The 17,028-nt window shown below is 48.3% G+C and overlaps 1 protein-coding gene across 3 annotated transcripts in view; it reads left to right on the top strand.

Moving 5' to 3' along the window:
• Positions 1–17,028, top strand: part of nid2a (nidogen 2a (osteonidogen)) — a 94,815-nt gene that overhangs the window by 54,861 nt on the left and 22,926 nt on the right. For all 3 annotated transcript variants that reach the window (XM_079263883.1, XM_079263884.1, XM_079263882.1), the window contains 6 exons: positions 6,084–6,209; positions 9,019–9,144; positions 10,603–10,727; positions 10,810–10,915; positions 10,988–11,121; positions 11,199–11,304. In XM_079263883.1, the coding sequence (XP_079120009.1) occupies positions 6,084–6,209; positions 9,019–9,144; positions 10,603–10,727; positions 10,810–10,915; positions 10,988–11,121; positions 11,199–11,304 (723 nt within the window). The remainder of the gene's footprint in view (positions 1–6,083; positions 6,210–9,018; positions 9,145–10,602; positions 10,728–10,809; positions 10,916–10,987; positions 11,122–11,198; positions 11,305–17,028) is intronic.

The following is a 17,028-nucleotide window of genomic DNA, read 5'->3' as shown; positions in this document are numbered from 1 at the left end:
ACCATTTCATCACCGCCTCCATCGCCGCTTCCATGGCCGCCTCCATCACCGCTTCCATCACCGCCTCCATCACCGCCTCCATCGCCGCTTCTATTGCCGCTTCCATCACCGCCTCCATCACCGCTTCCATCACCGCCTCCATGGTCGCTTCCATGGCCGCCTCCATCACCGCCTCCATCACCGCTTCCATCACCGCCTCCATCACCGCCTCCATGGCCGCCTCCATCACCGCCTTCATCGCCGCCTCCATCACCGCTTCCATGGCTGCTTTCATCACCATTTCATCACCGCCTCCATCACCGCTTCCATGGCCGCCTCCATCACCGCTTCCATCGCCGCTTCCATCGCCGCTTCCATCGCCGCTTCCATGGCCGCCTCCATCACCGCCTTCATCACCGCCTCCATCGCCGCCTCCATCACCGCTTCCATGGCTGCTTTCATCACCATTTCATCACCGCCTCCATCGCCGCTTCCATGGCCGCCTCCATCACCGCCTCCATCGCCGCCTCCATCACCGCCTCCATCACCGCCTCCATCACCGCCTCCATCACCGCTTCCATCACCGCCTCCATCGCCGCTTCTATTGCCGCTTCCATCACCGCCTCCATCGCCGCCTCCATCGCCGCCTCCATGGTCGCGTCCATGGCCGCCTCCATCACCGCCTCCATCGCCGCCTCCATCGCCGCCTCCATCGCCGCCTCCATGGTCGCTTCCATGGCCGCCTCCATCACCGCTTCCATCGCCGCTTCCATCGCCGCTTCCATGGCTGCCTCCATCACCGCCTCCATCACCGCCTCCATCACCGCCTCCATGGCCGCTTCCATAGCCGCCTCCATCACCGCCTCCATCACCGCTTCCAAGGCTGCTTCCATCACCATTTCATCGCCGCCTCCATGGGCCGCTTCCATCGCCGCCTCCATCACCGCCTCCATCACCGCTTCCATCGCCGCTTCCATCGCCGCCTCCATCACCGCTTCCATGGCCGCCTCCATCACCGCTTCCATCGCCGCTTCCATCGCCGCTTCCATGGCCGCCTCCATCACCGCCTTCATCACCGCCTCCATCACCGCCTCCATCACCGCCTCCATCACCGCTTCCATCACCGCTTCCATCGCCGCCTCCATCACCGCTTCCATGGCTGCTTTCATCACCATTTCATCACCGCCTCCATCGCCGCTTCCATGGCCGCCTCCATCACCGCCTCCATCGCCGCCTCCATCACCGCCTCCATCACCGCCTCCATCACCGCTTCCATCACCGCCTCCATCGCCGCTTCTATTGCCGCTTCCATCACCGCCTCCATCGCCGCCTCCATCGCCGCCTCCATGGTCGCTTCCATGGCCGCCTCCATCACCGCTTCCATCGCCGCTTCCATGGCTGCTTTCATCACCATTTCATCACCGCCTCCATCACCGCTTCCATGGCCGCCTCCATCACCGCTTCCATCGCCGCTTCCATCGCCGCTTCCATCGCCGCCTCCATCACCGCTTCCATGGCTGCTTTCATCACCATTTCATCACCGCCTCCATCACCGCTTCCATGGCCGCCTCCATCACCGCTTCCATCGCCGCTTCCATCGCCGCTTCCATCGCCGCTTCCATGGCCGCCTCCATCACCGCCTTCATCGCCGCCTCCATCACCGCTTCCATGGCTGCTTTCATCACCATTTCATCACCGCCTCCATCGCCGCTTCCATGGCCGCTTCTATGGCCGCTCCCATCACCGCCTCCATCGCCGCTTCCATGGCTGCTTCCATGGCCGCCTCCATCACCGCTTCCATCGCCGCTTCCATCACCGCCTCCATCACCGCTTCCATGGCCGCTTCCATCACCGCCTCCATCACCGCTTCCGTGGCCGCTTCCATGGCCGCTTCCATGGCCGCTTCTATGGCCGCTCCCATCACCGTCTCCATCACCGCCTCCATGGCCGCTTCCATGGCCGCTTCTAAGTCCGCTTCCATCACCGCCTCCACCACCGCTTCCATGGCCGCTTCCATGGCCGCCTCCATCACCGCCTCCATTACCGCTTCCATCGCCGCCTCCATCACCGCCTCCATCGCCGCTTCCATGGCTGCTTCCATGGCTGTCTCCATCGCCGCTTCCATCACCACCTCCATCCCCGCTTCCATCGCCGCTTCCATCACCATTTCATCGCCGCCTCCATGGGCCGCTTCCATCACCGCCTCCACCACCGCTTCCATGGCCGCTTCCATGGCCGCCTCCATCACCGCCTCCATTACCGCTTCAATCGCCGCCTCCATCACCGCCTCCATCGCCGCTTCCATGGCTGCTTCCATGGCCGCCTCCATCACCGCTTCCATCGCCTCTTCCATCACCGCCTCCATCACCGCTTCCATGGCCGCTTCCATCACCGCCTCCATCACCGCTTCCGTGGCCGCTTCCATGGCCGCTTCCATGGCCGCTTCTATGGCCGCTCCCATCACCGCCTCCATCGCCGCTTCCATGGCTGCTTCCATGGCCGCCTCCATCACCGCTTCCATGGCCGCTTCCATCACCGCCTCCATCACCGCCTCCATCACTGCCTCCATGGCCGCTTCCATGGCCGCTTCTATGGCCGCTTCCATCACCGCCTCCACCACCGCTTCCATGGCCGCTTCCATGGCCGCTTCTATGGCCGCTCCCATCACCGCCTCCATCACCGCCTCCATCGCCGCTTCCATGGCTGCTTCCATGGCCGCCTCCATCACCGCTTCCATCGCCGCTTCCATCACCGCCTCCATCACCGCTTCCGTGGCCGCTTCCATGGCCGCTTCCATGGCCGCTTCTATGGCCGCTCCCATCACCGTCTCCATCACCGCCTCCATGGCCGCTTCCATGGCCGCTTCTAAGTCCGCTTCCATCACCGCCTCCACCACCGCTTCCATGGCCGCCTCCATCACCGCCTCCATTACCGCTTCCATCGCCGCCTCCATCACCGCCTCCATCGCCGCTTCCATGGCTGCTTCCATGGCTGCCTCCATCACCGCTTCCTTCGCCGCTTCCATCACCGCCTCCATCCCCGCTTCCATCGCCGCTTCCATCACCATTTCATCGCCGCCTCCATGGGCCGCTTCCATCACCGCCTCTATCACCGCCTCCATCACCGCCTCCATCACCGCCTCCATCGCCACTTCCATGGCCGCTTCCATGGCCGCCTCCATCACCGCTTCCATCGCCGCTTCCATCACCGCTTCCATCACCGCCTCCATGGCCGCTTCCATAGCCGCCTCCATCACCGCCTCCATCACCGCTTCCATCACCGCCTCCATGGCCGCTTCCATAGCCGCCTCCATCACCGCCTCCATCACCGCTTCCAAGGCTGCTTCCATCACCATTTCATCGCCGCCTCCATGGGCCGCTTCCATCGCCGCCTCCATCACCGCCTCCATCACCGCTTCCATCGCCGCTTCCATCGCCGCTTCCATCGCCGCCTCCATCACCGCTTCCATGGCCGCCTCCATCACCGCTTCCATCGCCGCTTCCATCGCCGCTTCCATGGCCGCCTCCATCACCGCCTTCATCACCGCCTCCATCACCGCCTCCATCACCGCCTCCATCACCGCCTCCATCACCGCTTCCATCACCGCTTCCATCGCCGCCTCCATCACCGCTTCCATGGCTGCTTTCATCACCATTTCATCACCGCCTCCATCGCCGCTTCCATGGCCGCCTCCATCACCGCTTCCATCACCGCCTCCATCACCGCCTCCATCGCCGCTTCTATTGCCGCTTCCATCACCGCCTCCATCACCGCTTCCATCACCGCCTCCATGGTCGCTTCCATGGCCGCCTCCATCACCGCCTCCATCACCGCTTCCATCACCGCCTCCATCACCGCCTCCATGGCCGCCTCCATCACCGCCTTCATCGCCGCCTCCATCACCGCTTCCATGGCTGCTTTCATCACCATTTCATCACCGCCTCCATCACCGCTTCCATGGCCGCCTCCATCACCGCTTCCATCGCCGCTTCCATCGCCGCTTCCATCGCCGCTTCCATGGCCGCCTCCATCACCGCCTTCATCACCGCCTCCATCGCCGCCTCCATCACCGCTTCCATGGCTGCTTTCATCACCATTTCATCACCGCCTCCATCGCCGCTTCCATGGCCGCCTCCATCACCGCCTCCATCGCCGCCTCCATCACCGCCTCCATCACCGCCTCCATCACCGCCTCCATCACCGCCTCCATCACCGCTTCCATCACCGCCTCCATCGCCGCTTCTATTGCCGCTTCCATCACCGCCTCCATCGCCGCCTCCATCGCCGCCTCCATGGTCGCGTCCATGGCCGCCTCCATCACCGCCTCCATCGCCGCCTCCATCGCCGCCTCCATCGCCGCCTCCATGGTCGCTTCCATGGCCGCCTCCATCACCGCTTCCATCGCCGCTTCCATCGCCGCTTCCATGGCCGCCTCCATCACCGCCTCCATCACCGCCTCCATCTCCGCCTCCATCACCGCCTCCATCACCGCCTCCATCACCGCTTCCATGACCGCCTCCATCGCCGCTTCTATTGCCGCTTCCATCACCGCCTCCATCGCCGCCTCCATCGCCGCCTCCATCGCCGCCTCCATGGTCGCTTCCATGGCCACCTCCATCACCGCTTCCATCGCCGCTTCCATCACCGCTTCCATCGCCGCCTCCATCACCGCCTCCATCACCGCCTCCATCACCGCTTCCATGGCCGCTTCCATGGCCGCCTCCATCACCGCTTCCATCGCCGCCTCCATCACCGCTTCCATGGCCGCCTCCATCACCGCTTCCATCACCGCTTCCATCGCCGCTTCCATCACCGCTTCCATCGCCGCTTCCATCACCGCTTCCATGGCCGCCTCCATCACCGCCTCCATCACCGCCTCCATCACCGCTTCCATGGCCGCCTCCATCACCGCTTCCATGGCTGCTTCCATCACCATTTCATCGCCGCCTCCATGGGCCGCTTCCATGGCCGCCTCCATCACCGCCTCCATTGCCGCCTCCATCACCGCCTCCATCGCCGCTTCCATCGCCGCCTCCATCACTGCCTCCATCACCGCTTCCATGACCGCCTCATCGCCTCCATCGCCGCTTCCATCGCCGCCTCCATCGCGGCCTCCATCGCCGCCTCCATCGCGGCCTCCATCGCCGCCTCCATCGCCGCCTCCATCGCCGCCTCCATCGCCGCCTCCATCGCCGCTTCCATCGCCGCTTCCATCGCCGCTTCCATCACCGCTTCCATCGCCGCTTCCATCACCGCTTCCATCGCCGCTTCCATGGCTGCTTCCATCACCGCTTCCATCGCCGCTTCCATGGCCGCTTCCATGGCCGCTTCCATCGCCGCTTCCATCGCCGCTTCCATCGCCGCCTCCATCGCCGCCTCCATCGCCGCCTCCATCGCCGCCTCCATCGCCGCCTCCATCGCCGCCTCCATCGCCACTTCCATCGCCGCCTCCCTCTGTGCGTCGAGCCCATCAGTCATATACAGCGTCCATATGAAGAATCACCATTTTAGAGCAGTTCTGGTGTTTCTTGCTTTTGTTTAGTCTCATATCATCTCTGTCTCACACAAACACACGTGCACAGCTGAAGAAAGTTCAAGGAAACGCGTCTGTGTTTCGTCAACATCTGTCCATGTCGGGCCGAAGGTTCAAGTACAGACTGCATGATTCCAAGCAGCGCTTCTGTCATCCTTTTCCTCCCAGCTCTGAGTTAAAAGGGACTAAAAGCTGCTGGGTGGCCTGTCATTAGGCCAGCAGTTGGTCTTTTTCTCCTGCTGACAGCACCAGGAAAGCCCCGGGCTCAGCCTCAGTTCCCATGGAAAGGCCCAGAGTCTCCCTGATTATACGTCCTCTGTCGCCTTTGTCCTGCATGATGCACAATGCGTTTTGCAGGCAAACATCCAGGTGTGGAGGGGAGCATGTTCCAGCAACACAAAGAAGCGTGCACACACTGTACATGCAGTAAAAGCAGCAGTAATGACCATAATTACAGCTTTTAATCTCACACGAGTGGCTTGCAGTGTGTTTCCAAACGAGGGATTCCGGCTTTTCACACTTGTGAGTTTATAATAAGACAGTGTCATTTTCTCCCCTCTCTCTGATGTAGACATAGATGAGTGTGAGGAGGGCTTGAGCCAGTGTGAGGATCACTCCCAGTGCCTGAACTTTCCTGGCAGCTACCGCTGCCAGTGCCAGAGAGGATTTGTGTTGGATTACAGGCGTGTCTGTGTTGGTGAGTATCATCTGCACAGATGGGTTCAGTCCTGTGGTTTTGTACAGAATCACATCTTCTGGTGAATGCAAACAAAGCTAAATGGCTAACGTTGTGCTGGGAGATGTGTGAACATTGAGCTTTGTGGTGACATGGATCCATATGCATCATTGGGAAAAGAAATAAGCTTTTAATTGGAAGAAAACTCATAATCTTTACACGGTAAACAAGAAAAACTGCAAGGATATCCTCGGGGAGGTGTCCAGGAAGCCTCCTATTGGTCATTTCTGCTCCCTTACATACAAAACAAGGACATCTGTTTGAAATGTTGTCATAAGTCTCCGTCTTCATGCTGCATTTCATCTTTTATGTTGCCGTGGTTTTTAAGTCAGTTCAGCCACTAGGGGCAGTGCAGGGTTCAGAGATGACTTCTGTATTTTGACCAAGCAGCAACCTCTGGTGGTTAAAAGTGAAGCCTATGTGGAAGTGCACAAAACTGCAGTTCCCCCTTCATCCACTAGGGGCTGCAAAACAGAACAAATCCCCATAGACTCCCATGTTAAAAAGACCAACTTCACAGCAGGAATAAACATGTTTACAGTCTGGTTCAAAAATCCATTTTAGGTTTAATAGGTCAGGTTTACCTTCATGATAACTGTGGGGGGAGTGAATTTTTTTCTAACTCGCCGTTTAAAAGTAATTTCAATCTCGAAGTTCGGCATATTTAGGGGCGTGTCCTTTTGATTGACAGGTACCAATCTCCAGCTTCAAGTAAGAACGTGGAACAACTGCGGTTTTTAGCCGGCTAACAATGTGACTTAGCTTTAGCTTGCTTACCTCCGTTAGCTGGTTAGCTCCTGTTATCTCCAGGTTAGCTCGGTTAGCTCTTAGCTACAGAAAGCGCGGAGTTCGCTCAATGTCAATCATCCACCATGACGTTTACAGCCCCCCTCTCAGCTGCACCTCTTTGACCATATTTGTATTTTCCGGGCGAGACGACACGCATGTCCCTGCCAAGATGGTGACGGTAGGAACCGCCCACCGAGCTTCAATTCAGCTCTTCAGAAACCTACGGGTGACGTCACGGAGGCTCCGCCCATCTTTTTATATACAGTCTATGATTCTGACACTGGTTGGTAGCAGAAACACACCGCTATAAAGATGTTTACAACTGTCCAAAAACACCATAAGAAGAAAAACGCTATATTTTTTGCTGTTCTCAGATACTTCTACGTCTTCTTCCTGTTTCTATTCTTCTCTGGGTTGTTCTGGTAGCTGGTTGTGTGTATGGGGCCTACAACTCAGTACTGCCCCCAGTGGTTTCTGCTGGTATTTCTGTATTTTCTCTGTCAAGTGACAGATAGCTAAGCTGCTTGAAAGCGGACGAAATTACCCACATAACCAATACTGATTTCTATTTGCGGTCCCAGGGTTTGTTAGAGTAATGTCATTGTCCACAGTTTCAGTAAACCATGTTTCACCTCAAAGATTCAGAAACAGCCGTGACGCCATGTGAAAACCCGCCATATGAAATAGAGCATGCTAGTAGATACTAGAGATGGTCCAATACCAGTGCTAGCAATGGATATACTCGGCCAAAATCGGCAAGTATTTCTGTACAAACCCCATCCGTTACCATGGAAACTGGATCATTTTTCCTGTTCAACACCACCACACACAGACACAGGAAGCTACGCAGTCTTGTGTGGCAATTTAGCTTTAGCGTTATGTTAGCAGTTTGGTGTCATTTCTTAGAAAAGCAAAACAGTGACACACCTCACATGCAGGGCTGAAGTTTCCACAGTAGGTGTAAATGCTGCCAGATTTAACTCAAGCAACCTGATGAAACATTGAGGTTGCTATCACGTGAGTGTTCGTGAAGTTTGATTCCTAAAAGGACAAGCGCAACGTGCTGCAGCGACAACAAACACTTGCAAATATTTTTATGAAAGTGAGGAAATTGCAAAAGAAAGCCACCATGATGGTTTTATTAAGGAGCACCATCCGTTGTGAAAAACATTTCTGTTTAATAAAAATTCTTTGATTTTAGTATTTTCACTCAAATATTATAACATTTATCTTGCATTCACTATTTATCATGTGTTAATAAAACCATTGTATAAATATGTTAGTATTGTTTTATGGGTTAAATTATAAACATGAAATGAAAATATCAAACTTCAAACTATGAAGGGTTTATAAATATTTAGAAATATATATTTAGAAATATATATATATATATATATATATATATATATATATATATATATATATATATATATATATATATATATATATAAACAATGTTAGGTCTTTGAATAGTAACAACAATATCATACATCAAAGTTTAAAATAAGTTGTTGAAAATAAATATAATTAAAGCTGTCAGCAATATCATGCCCCCCCCCCCCCCAAAAAAGATCTGTTAAACTTGCTTTGTCTGCCTGCATGTGTAATAACTCCAACACCCCGTTACTAATGGAAATAAACCTGCACTGTTGTTGTCGTCCTCTCCTTTCTTAGCTATAATTGCTCGTCCCTGAAGAGTTTTGGAACGTGATGTGTTTTGTGTAGACATGCACAGCTGCAAAAGACAGAAACGAGAATAAAACAGGGCTAAAATGCAGCGATGGCACCATGTTTTTGCTGGTTGGGAATGTGTGGAGGAGCTGTGTCCGGGGTTTAAGTGTCCTCCTGTTACCCATCAGGATGAACTTCAAATGAATTTCTTCCAAACGCCCCAAATAACACTTTATGTTCTACTTAACCTCATATCAAAACAAATCCCTTTTTTCTGTGTTTTTATTTACATCCGTTATGTTTTTCCCAGACGTCGACGAGTGCAGCTCGTCTCCATGTCACATCAACGCGAGATGTATCAATGAACTGGGATCCTTCCAGTGTCGGTGCCAGCCAGGGTTTAATGGCGACGGTTTCCACTGCGCCCAGCAGGAAGGTCTGTAAAGTTCTTACTGTGGTGGGGTCTGGAAGTGATTCAGTTTGCAAAATGACTAATCATTTTCCATTTTTACTGTAATAGAAGACATATGCAGATCTGTCATGGGAACCATCTCTATCCGTAGAAAAAACTAAATTTGTATATTTATATATAAACAACCAACTTTCCACTTTGCTTCTCAACTGGTTTCTTCCCATAAACTGGATTCTTCTCATTTCTATAAGTATTATTATAAGTTGTTTACCAGCAGGATCAACTGATTCTCCAAGAGCAAGTTAATGAGTAAAATAACACTGAATCCCAGACGAGATGAAGAGAAAACGAAGCAGGTCAGGGAGGAGGCGAGAGAAAAAAGGAGGAATTTCAAAAGTCTATTCCATGTTAATGTTGGCTAACTATGTGGACAAGTTTGAAGCGCTAACGAAGAGACATACGGAATATTTCCATGCAGTGTTTGTTTCACCAAGACATGGCTGCAGCAACATGTCCTGGACTCGAATGTGTCTGTACCAAGCGGCAGCCTCCGGCGGTTAAAAGTGAAGCCTATGTGGAAATGTAAAAACTGCAGTTCCCCCTTCATCCACTAGGGGCTCCAGAACAGAGTTAAACACCAACTTCACAGCAGAAATAAACAAGTTTACGGCCTTCGACAAAAAATGTTATAGGTCTAATAGGTCGGCTTTACCTTCATGATTTTCTAACTTCTCTGTTTCGAAGTAATTTTAAAATTTGACATAATTAGGGGCGTGTCCTTTTGATTGACAGGTACCAGATATCCTGCTTCAAGAAGAAGGAATATAGGATAACTGCAGATTTTCGCCGGTTAACAGGGTAACTTGGTTTTAGCCTGCCATCCATTAGATGGTTAGCTCCCGTTAGCTCCAGGTTAGCTCTTAGCTACAAGGAGGTCAGAGTGAGTTGCTAGATGTCAATAATTCATCCCTACACTCACAGCCCCTCTCTCAGCTCCACCTCTGGACATTTTTGTATTTTTCGTGAGAGATGACACACGCGACGCTGCAGAAACCTACTGGCGGAGCCTCCAGGTTACGTCATGGAGGCTCCGCCCATCTTTTATATACAGTCTGTGGTCTGTACGCTGCTTTAAGACTGTACGAGTAGATCAAGTCAATGTTAACAAAAAGCTAAAAGGACGGGATCCTGCAGTCCGTATGAACTTTAACATGTCATGGTCGCTGAAAAGATCAGTTCATGGGAGGTAGAACTGCAGCAGAAGCTAATTCCTCACACCTTCTACACAACACAGTGAGAAAACAGCAACATGTTCAGTCAGAGGCTTCTTCATGTAGCTGAAAGATGTGGAGAAAACTGACATCCTAAATTACACGGTTGACACTGTCAAACCAAAACCTTACAACATAATAATCTCCCCCCAGGGGCTTAAACAAGCACCTGAAATCCAACTTTAATGGCTGTTTTCTCACATGAAACCAGGTCAGTCGAAGAGCCAATGTGAGAGGCACAGAGACAGTCTGCAGAGTGGAGACGGTGATGGACGTGCGAGTCTCGGAGCCTTTATCCCTCAGTGCGACTCTGATGGGCGATATCGACCCCTGCAGGTGGGCACAGGCTAGCTAACTGCATGTCCGGGTCGTAGCTTACATGAACAGGCTGATTCTGAGGTTTAATGGCATGTTGCAGTGTCACGGCTCCACCGGACATTGTTGGTGCGTGGACAGTAGTGGACAGGAGAGACCAGGAACCAGGACTCCACCGGGGACTGCACCCAAAGATTGTGAAAGAGCAGGTATTACCTCTTTTTCTTGATGTCATATCTAATAAAACAACTGGATTAGTTAAAGCTGTTTGTTTGGCTTAGATGAACCAGAATGGCCTAAAACCGCATGTGAGCGCCACAGAGACAGTGTCCAGACCACCAGCCCAGATGGCCTCCCTGTAGCAGGTGCATATGTTCCCCAGTGTGACGCAGAAGGGCGGTACACACCACTGCAGGTCAGCACCTGAATGATCATTTCCAAACTAGAGTTTTTAATTTTCTGTTAAACTGCAACTGGACACTATGTTTTCAGTGTCATGGTTCCTCTGGATACTGTTGGTGTGTGGACAGTGGGGGCCAGGAAAGACCAGGAACCAGGACATCGCCTGGAGCACCACCCAAAGACTGTGACAACCCAAGTGAGTCAAGACAAATATACACAAACGGAAAGCTCCCTCCCTTCGTCCAGCTTCCCACTCGTACTTTCCAGCAGGTGCATTATGTCACGACTCTCTGCTTTCCTGTAAAACACTGACCTGTGACCCCCCCCCCCCCCAATTCCTCGGCTCGCTAACAAATCAAACACAAGGCATGTTTATGTGAGTGTGTCTCTGAGTCTGAGGGCTGTGCTCGGCTGAGGTCATTGGGTCATGTTCTCGGAAGGCCTGAAGAAACAGGTGTGAACGAGTGCAGTGGGAAGTGGAAGGACTGCACGTTTCTCAGTTTTCAGTTACGCAGCAGCTGATGTGGATCTCCACGGAGTCTCCTGTATCGGCCCTTATAAGGAAGATTTCTACGAGTCCAAATGAGTTGCCAAGCAACGTAAAGCTAAACAGGAAGGAATTTAACTTCAGCATGATCCTGTTCAGGAGGAAGCATCGTCCTTGGAGACAGCAGGTAGCAGCGATGCTAACATGTAGCATAGCAACATGACTCAGCTAAAAGACAATAAATGAGACAAACTGCAAACAGTTATATGGAAATAAAACAAAGCATGAGAACATCACTGTCCGCTTTAGAGCTTCTGGTCGTATCTCCGCACAAACAAGGTGTTGTATGAAAGCAGAGACTGCTGGTTACAAAGACGTCACTGTGAGACGGAAACTCTGCTAACGTGTCTCCAATGACTTTAAATGAGTCATGAAGGTCCGGCTGGTGTTCCATGGCAACCAGCAGGACCATGGAGCAGGTCTCATAGTGAAGTATTCCCTCTCCTCATCATCTTGGACTTTGCTTCTTTCTGGATCCTTGTGCTGTTTCTCAGATGAATTTGGGGGTTATTGATTATATCACAATCAATACAAGTGCTGATAGTTAAAATTGGATTACAGATATATTTGCCTTCAAAGATCTGTAAAACTGTTCAGCTTCACTGTTTTAGCGTATTTTCATCATTTATTCATCAGGCATGGATAGAACCATCTCACTACTTCCTAGAACCCCCTTCCTACTTCTTTTTTTTTTTTTTTTTTTTTTTTAAACTTTATTTTTATAAGTGACATTTTTAAATTTTAAACAGATCAAAACAAAAATGCAGACCACTACATAATAAATGAACACAAAAACACAGAGCATACAGGGTACATCTAGACATTCAGGCAAGGCATGAACATTGTAATTGGTTTTATACATATACCTTTCTCTTTCTTTCCTTTCCCTTTCTTTCCCCCTTTCTTTTTTTTTTTTTTTTTTTCCCCTTTTCTCTTTCTTCTTTCCCTCTTCCTCTTTTTCCCTCTCTTCTTTTTTCTTTCTTCCCTTCTTCCAAGGAAGTCCATCACAAAGTCCTTTTTTTCGTGTAACTGTCCCATTTTTCCCAATATTTTTTACATTTTTCCGCGGCCAACCTTAAAGAGAATGTCAGTCTTTCCATGTCATAAATTTCAGAAACAATTTGTATCCAGTCTAGTGTAGAGGGGACATCTTCTTGTAACCATTTGCGTGTTATGGCTTTCTTTGCCCCTGCCAACAGTATTGATAACAAGTACTTGTCCGACTTCTTTAGTTTTTGAGGTACATTGCCTAAATATATGATTATAAAGTCGTATGGCAAGTCCAGCCCAAGTATGTTCTTAATTTCTTTTAGAACTTCTGCCCAGTAGGGTGCGATCTTGACACAGTCCCAAAAAACATGAAAGTGTCCTGCACAAGCATTTCCACAGTTTCTCCAACAATAAGCTTTATCTGGATCTTTACATTGTTTACTTGTAATATAAGGTGGTATAAAGAAACGTACAATGTTTTTCCATGTAAACTCTCTCCAAAGATTAGAAGAGGAAGTAGTCATGGCAACTTTACACATATTTAACCAGTCATCTTCAGAAATTATCACATCAATTTCTTTTTCCCAAGCTTTTTTAATATATATAGTTGAATGTTTTTTTAAAGATTGTAAACAAGTGTACAGCTTTGACATTTGCTTCTTTGGAGTCTTACCTTTGCAAGATTTCAAGAAAATCTTAACAAGTCCTACTTCTTCTTTCTTTGGGAGCTTAACGTTCTTATCAAAATAATGCCGTAACTGAAAATATCTGTATAGATCATGCTTTTCCAGACTGTATGTCTCTGAAAGTTGTGAGAAGCTTTTTAGAACATTTTTTTCTGAGATAGCCCAATATCCTGTGATACCTTTTTGTGACCACTGTGTAAAACCAGTATCTATCTTTGAGGGCAAAAAATCAGAATCATAGGCTGGCCATCGTAAAAATTTGGCACTCCTCTCAGTGTCGCTGTCCTTAAGTATTTTAAACCAAGTGTTTATTGGTACAACTATCCAAATGGGTAATAATTGTGAAGTTAAATATTTTTTAAGAAGAGGTCTGTCACCAAGCATGGACTGAAGAGGAGTGTCAAAATGGGATTGGTCCATTTCTTTCCACTTGGCCTCAAATGATGGGTCACACCAACACATAAGTATCCGCAGCTGTGCTGCTCTGTAATAATTTTCTAGACATGGCAAGGCTAATCCGCCTTCCTCCTTTCGTAATTGTAATGTTTGAAATTTTATTCTTGGTTTTCGTTTTCCCCAAATAAAATCTGAAATCATTCTATCCCAGTCATTGAATTGCTTAGAGGAAACTGAAATTGAGAGTGCTTGAAACAGGTAAAGAATTCGCGGTAAGACATTCATTTTTATTATGTCAATTCTATTGTACATATTCATTGGCAGCAGGGACCAACACTGTAAATCGGCTTTAATATTTGAAGTCAAAATTGTATAATTTTCTTCAAATAATTGTGATAAATCTTTTGGAATTTGGACACCTAAATATTTAATTTTATTATTTTTCCAATTAAATTTAGATATTTTTTGAGTTTCTAAAGATGGTTTATAATTGAATGAAATAACCTGGGTTTTTTGTAAATTTAGCTTGTACCCTGAATATGTACCAAATTCTTTTAGCAAAGACAGGAGATTGGGCAGACTTACACTGGGGTTAGATAATGTAAGAAGAACATCGTCGGCATACAAACAGGCCTTGTGTTCTGTGTCTCCTATGATGATACCTGAGATGTCCTTATGTTCTCTGATTGCCTGAGCTAAAGGTTCTATAAAGAGGGCAAAGAACGTCGCGCTGAGCGGGCAGCCTTGGCGGCAACCTCTCTCTAGGTGTACTATGTCAGAGAGACCGCCATTGATTTTGATTCTGGCGGTTGGAGAATCATACAAAGATCGTATGCATCTAATTATATTGCTATTAAAACCAAATCTGTTCAAAGCTAAATATAAGTAGTCCCATCCAACAGAATCAAATGCTTTTTCAGCATCAAGACTGACAGCTATTGATTCTTTATTTTTCATTTTGTTAAAAAGATGAAGGGCTCGCCTTATATTATCATGAGTTTGTCTATTACAGACAAAACCCGATTGGTCTGTGTCTGTTACTTCAGGGATGATCGATTCAAGTCTTTTAGCTAATATTGTTGTAAATATACGGTAATCAATATTTAGAACTGAAATTGGCCGATAGGAGCCACATAGAGTTTTATCTTTACCTGGTTTGTGGATGACTGAAATTACTGCCCGTTTCCATGACGGTGGTATTTCTCCTCCTGTTAAGACGTGGTTAAAACAGTTTTTAAGTTGAGGAATAATTAAGTGTCGGAAGTGTTTGTACCACTCTGCAGGGTAACCATCTTCACCCGCCATTTTATTTGTTTTCAATTTAGAAATTGTTTTGCCAATTTCTTCTTCTGTTATTAGTTGATTTAATCTTTTATTTTGTTCTGTTCCTATTGATGGCAGGTCGAGGGAGGAGAGAAAACGGTCTATAGCTGCTTGATCCACTGATTGTGGTTGCGTATATAGTTGCGTGTAATATGCTACAAATGAATTCTGTATGTCTTTTAAATTATGATATACGTTATTATCAAGAGGACTTTTCACTTTGTGTATGAATCTGTCGGCCTGCTGTTTTCGTATCCTCCAAGCGAGAAGTTTCTTGGCTTTAGGTCCATTTTCGTAGTAATTTTGCTTCATAAATTTGGCTTTCATTTCTATTTGATCTTCATATGCTTTGTTCAATGTTTGCTTTACTTCTGCAATACGTGTTAGTAGATCATTGTTATTACTTTGCATATGTTCTTTTTCAAGGGACTTTAATTTGTCAGTTAAATTAATAATGTGACTTTCTTTTTCTTTTTTCTTCATAGAAGACCACATGATCAATTTTCCTCTGAGAACAGCCTTTGAGGCGTCCCATGAAATGCTCGGAGAAATGTTATTTCCATCATTATGGTGAATATAGTCACCGATTTCTTCTTCAACAAAGTTTTGAAATTCTCTATATTTCAAAAAGCTAGTATTAAACCTCCACAATGTTTCTTTACGGTCATTATCCAGGTGTAATGTTAAACAAACAGATGCATGGTCAGATATGTCTCTTACTCCTATTTTACAATCTACGATTCTATGTCTCTCTGACTTTAGCATAAAAAAATAGTCTAATCTTGAATGTACGTGATGGGAGTGTGAGAAGAAGGTATAACTTTTATCCGTTGGGTGCAGATTTCTCCATACATCCATCATTCCGAGTTTTTTAAGCATTTTTTTAGTTAAGGTTGCTTCTGCTTGGGTTTTTTTAATTTTGCTTGAAGAGTCTATGGAGGTGTTCAGACAGATATTCCAATCACCTCCACAGATAAACACACCAGATATTTCTGTTGCTATAAGATCAAATATTTTCTTAATTAGACAGTTGTCTTTACCAGGTGGTCTGTACAGATTTAACAAAGTTACTTCTTTGTGATCTATGAAACCTTTTACAAGTATATAACGTCCTTCCTTGTCACTGATTTGAGATGAAAATTGAAAGTCTATCCTGTTTGGTATTAAGATCACAACACCCCTAGAATTACCTTTTGTATATGAGGAGTAATACAAGTTTTTAAACCCCATTTTACGTATTTTTTCATGCTCTGCATCAGAAACATGTGTTTCTTGCCAGAAAATGATATCATATTTATCACGTTTCATTTTAGCCAGAGCTTTGCTTCTTTTAATGGGGTTATGTAAACCATTTACATTAAGTGAGATTACTTTATAATGTTGTTTAGCCATAATCTAAAGGTGTGGAACACATATGCACCTCTCTAAATGCTCTGTTAAACACAAAAGGATCTGCAAGAACTGAAAATATGAAACATAATTGAACAAATAACTCAAATGACTTCCAAAAGTGAGGTATAAATCCACCTTCATAGTTGGGAGGGGAGTCCCAGGGAAACCGGGGGGCCCCTCTCCGTGCTTCTACTCTTCTCCAACTCCTGTCCATAGTAGCAGCACGTGGCGAAAACGCTCCGCAGGTGACGGTCTCTTATATCTTCAACCTTTATGGGCGGTGATCATCAGTGGAGCTCGTTGTAACGTAGGAAAATGTTCACCAAAGTGTCTTAATCATTCGGTAGTTTGGGGGCGTCTAAATCCTTTCAGTTTATCTTGAATGTACTTGGTATGGTCATCTCTGCTCCATCCAGTTCTTCGTGCTTTTTCCCAGGCGGCTTTTCTTGGCTTGTGGCTGAGCGCGGTGTCATCGGTGCCGGCTTGTATCACTCCTCTCTTCTTCAGATCGTCCGTAGCATCATCTGGGTTGTTGTAAACAATAGTGGTACCATCGAGGAACACACGAAGCCTGGCTGGATGCAGA

Source organism: Telmatherina bonti, assembly GCF_933228915.1.
Source record: "Telmatherina bonti genome assembly, chromosome: 24".
Lineage (NCBI taxonomy): Eukaryota > Metazoa > Chordata > Actinopteri > Atheriniformes > Telmatherinidae > Telmatherina > Telmatherina bonti.
The sequence above is the reverse complement of the archived record's forward strand: the minus strand, read 5'-3'. Positions and strand labels throughout refer to the sequence as shown.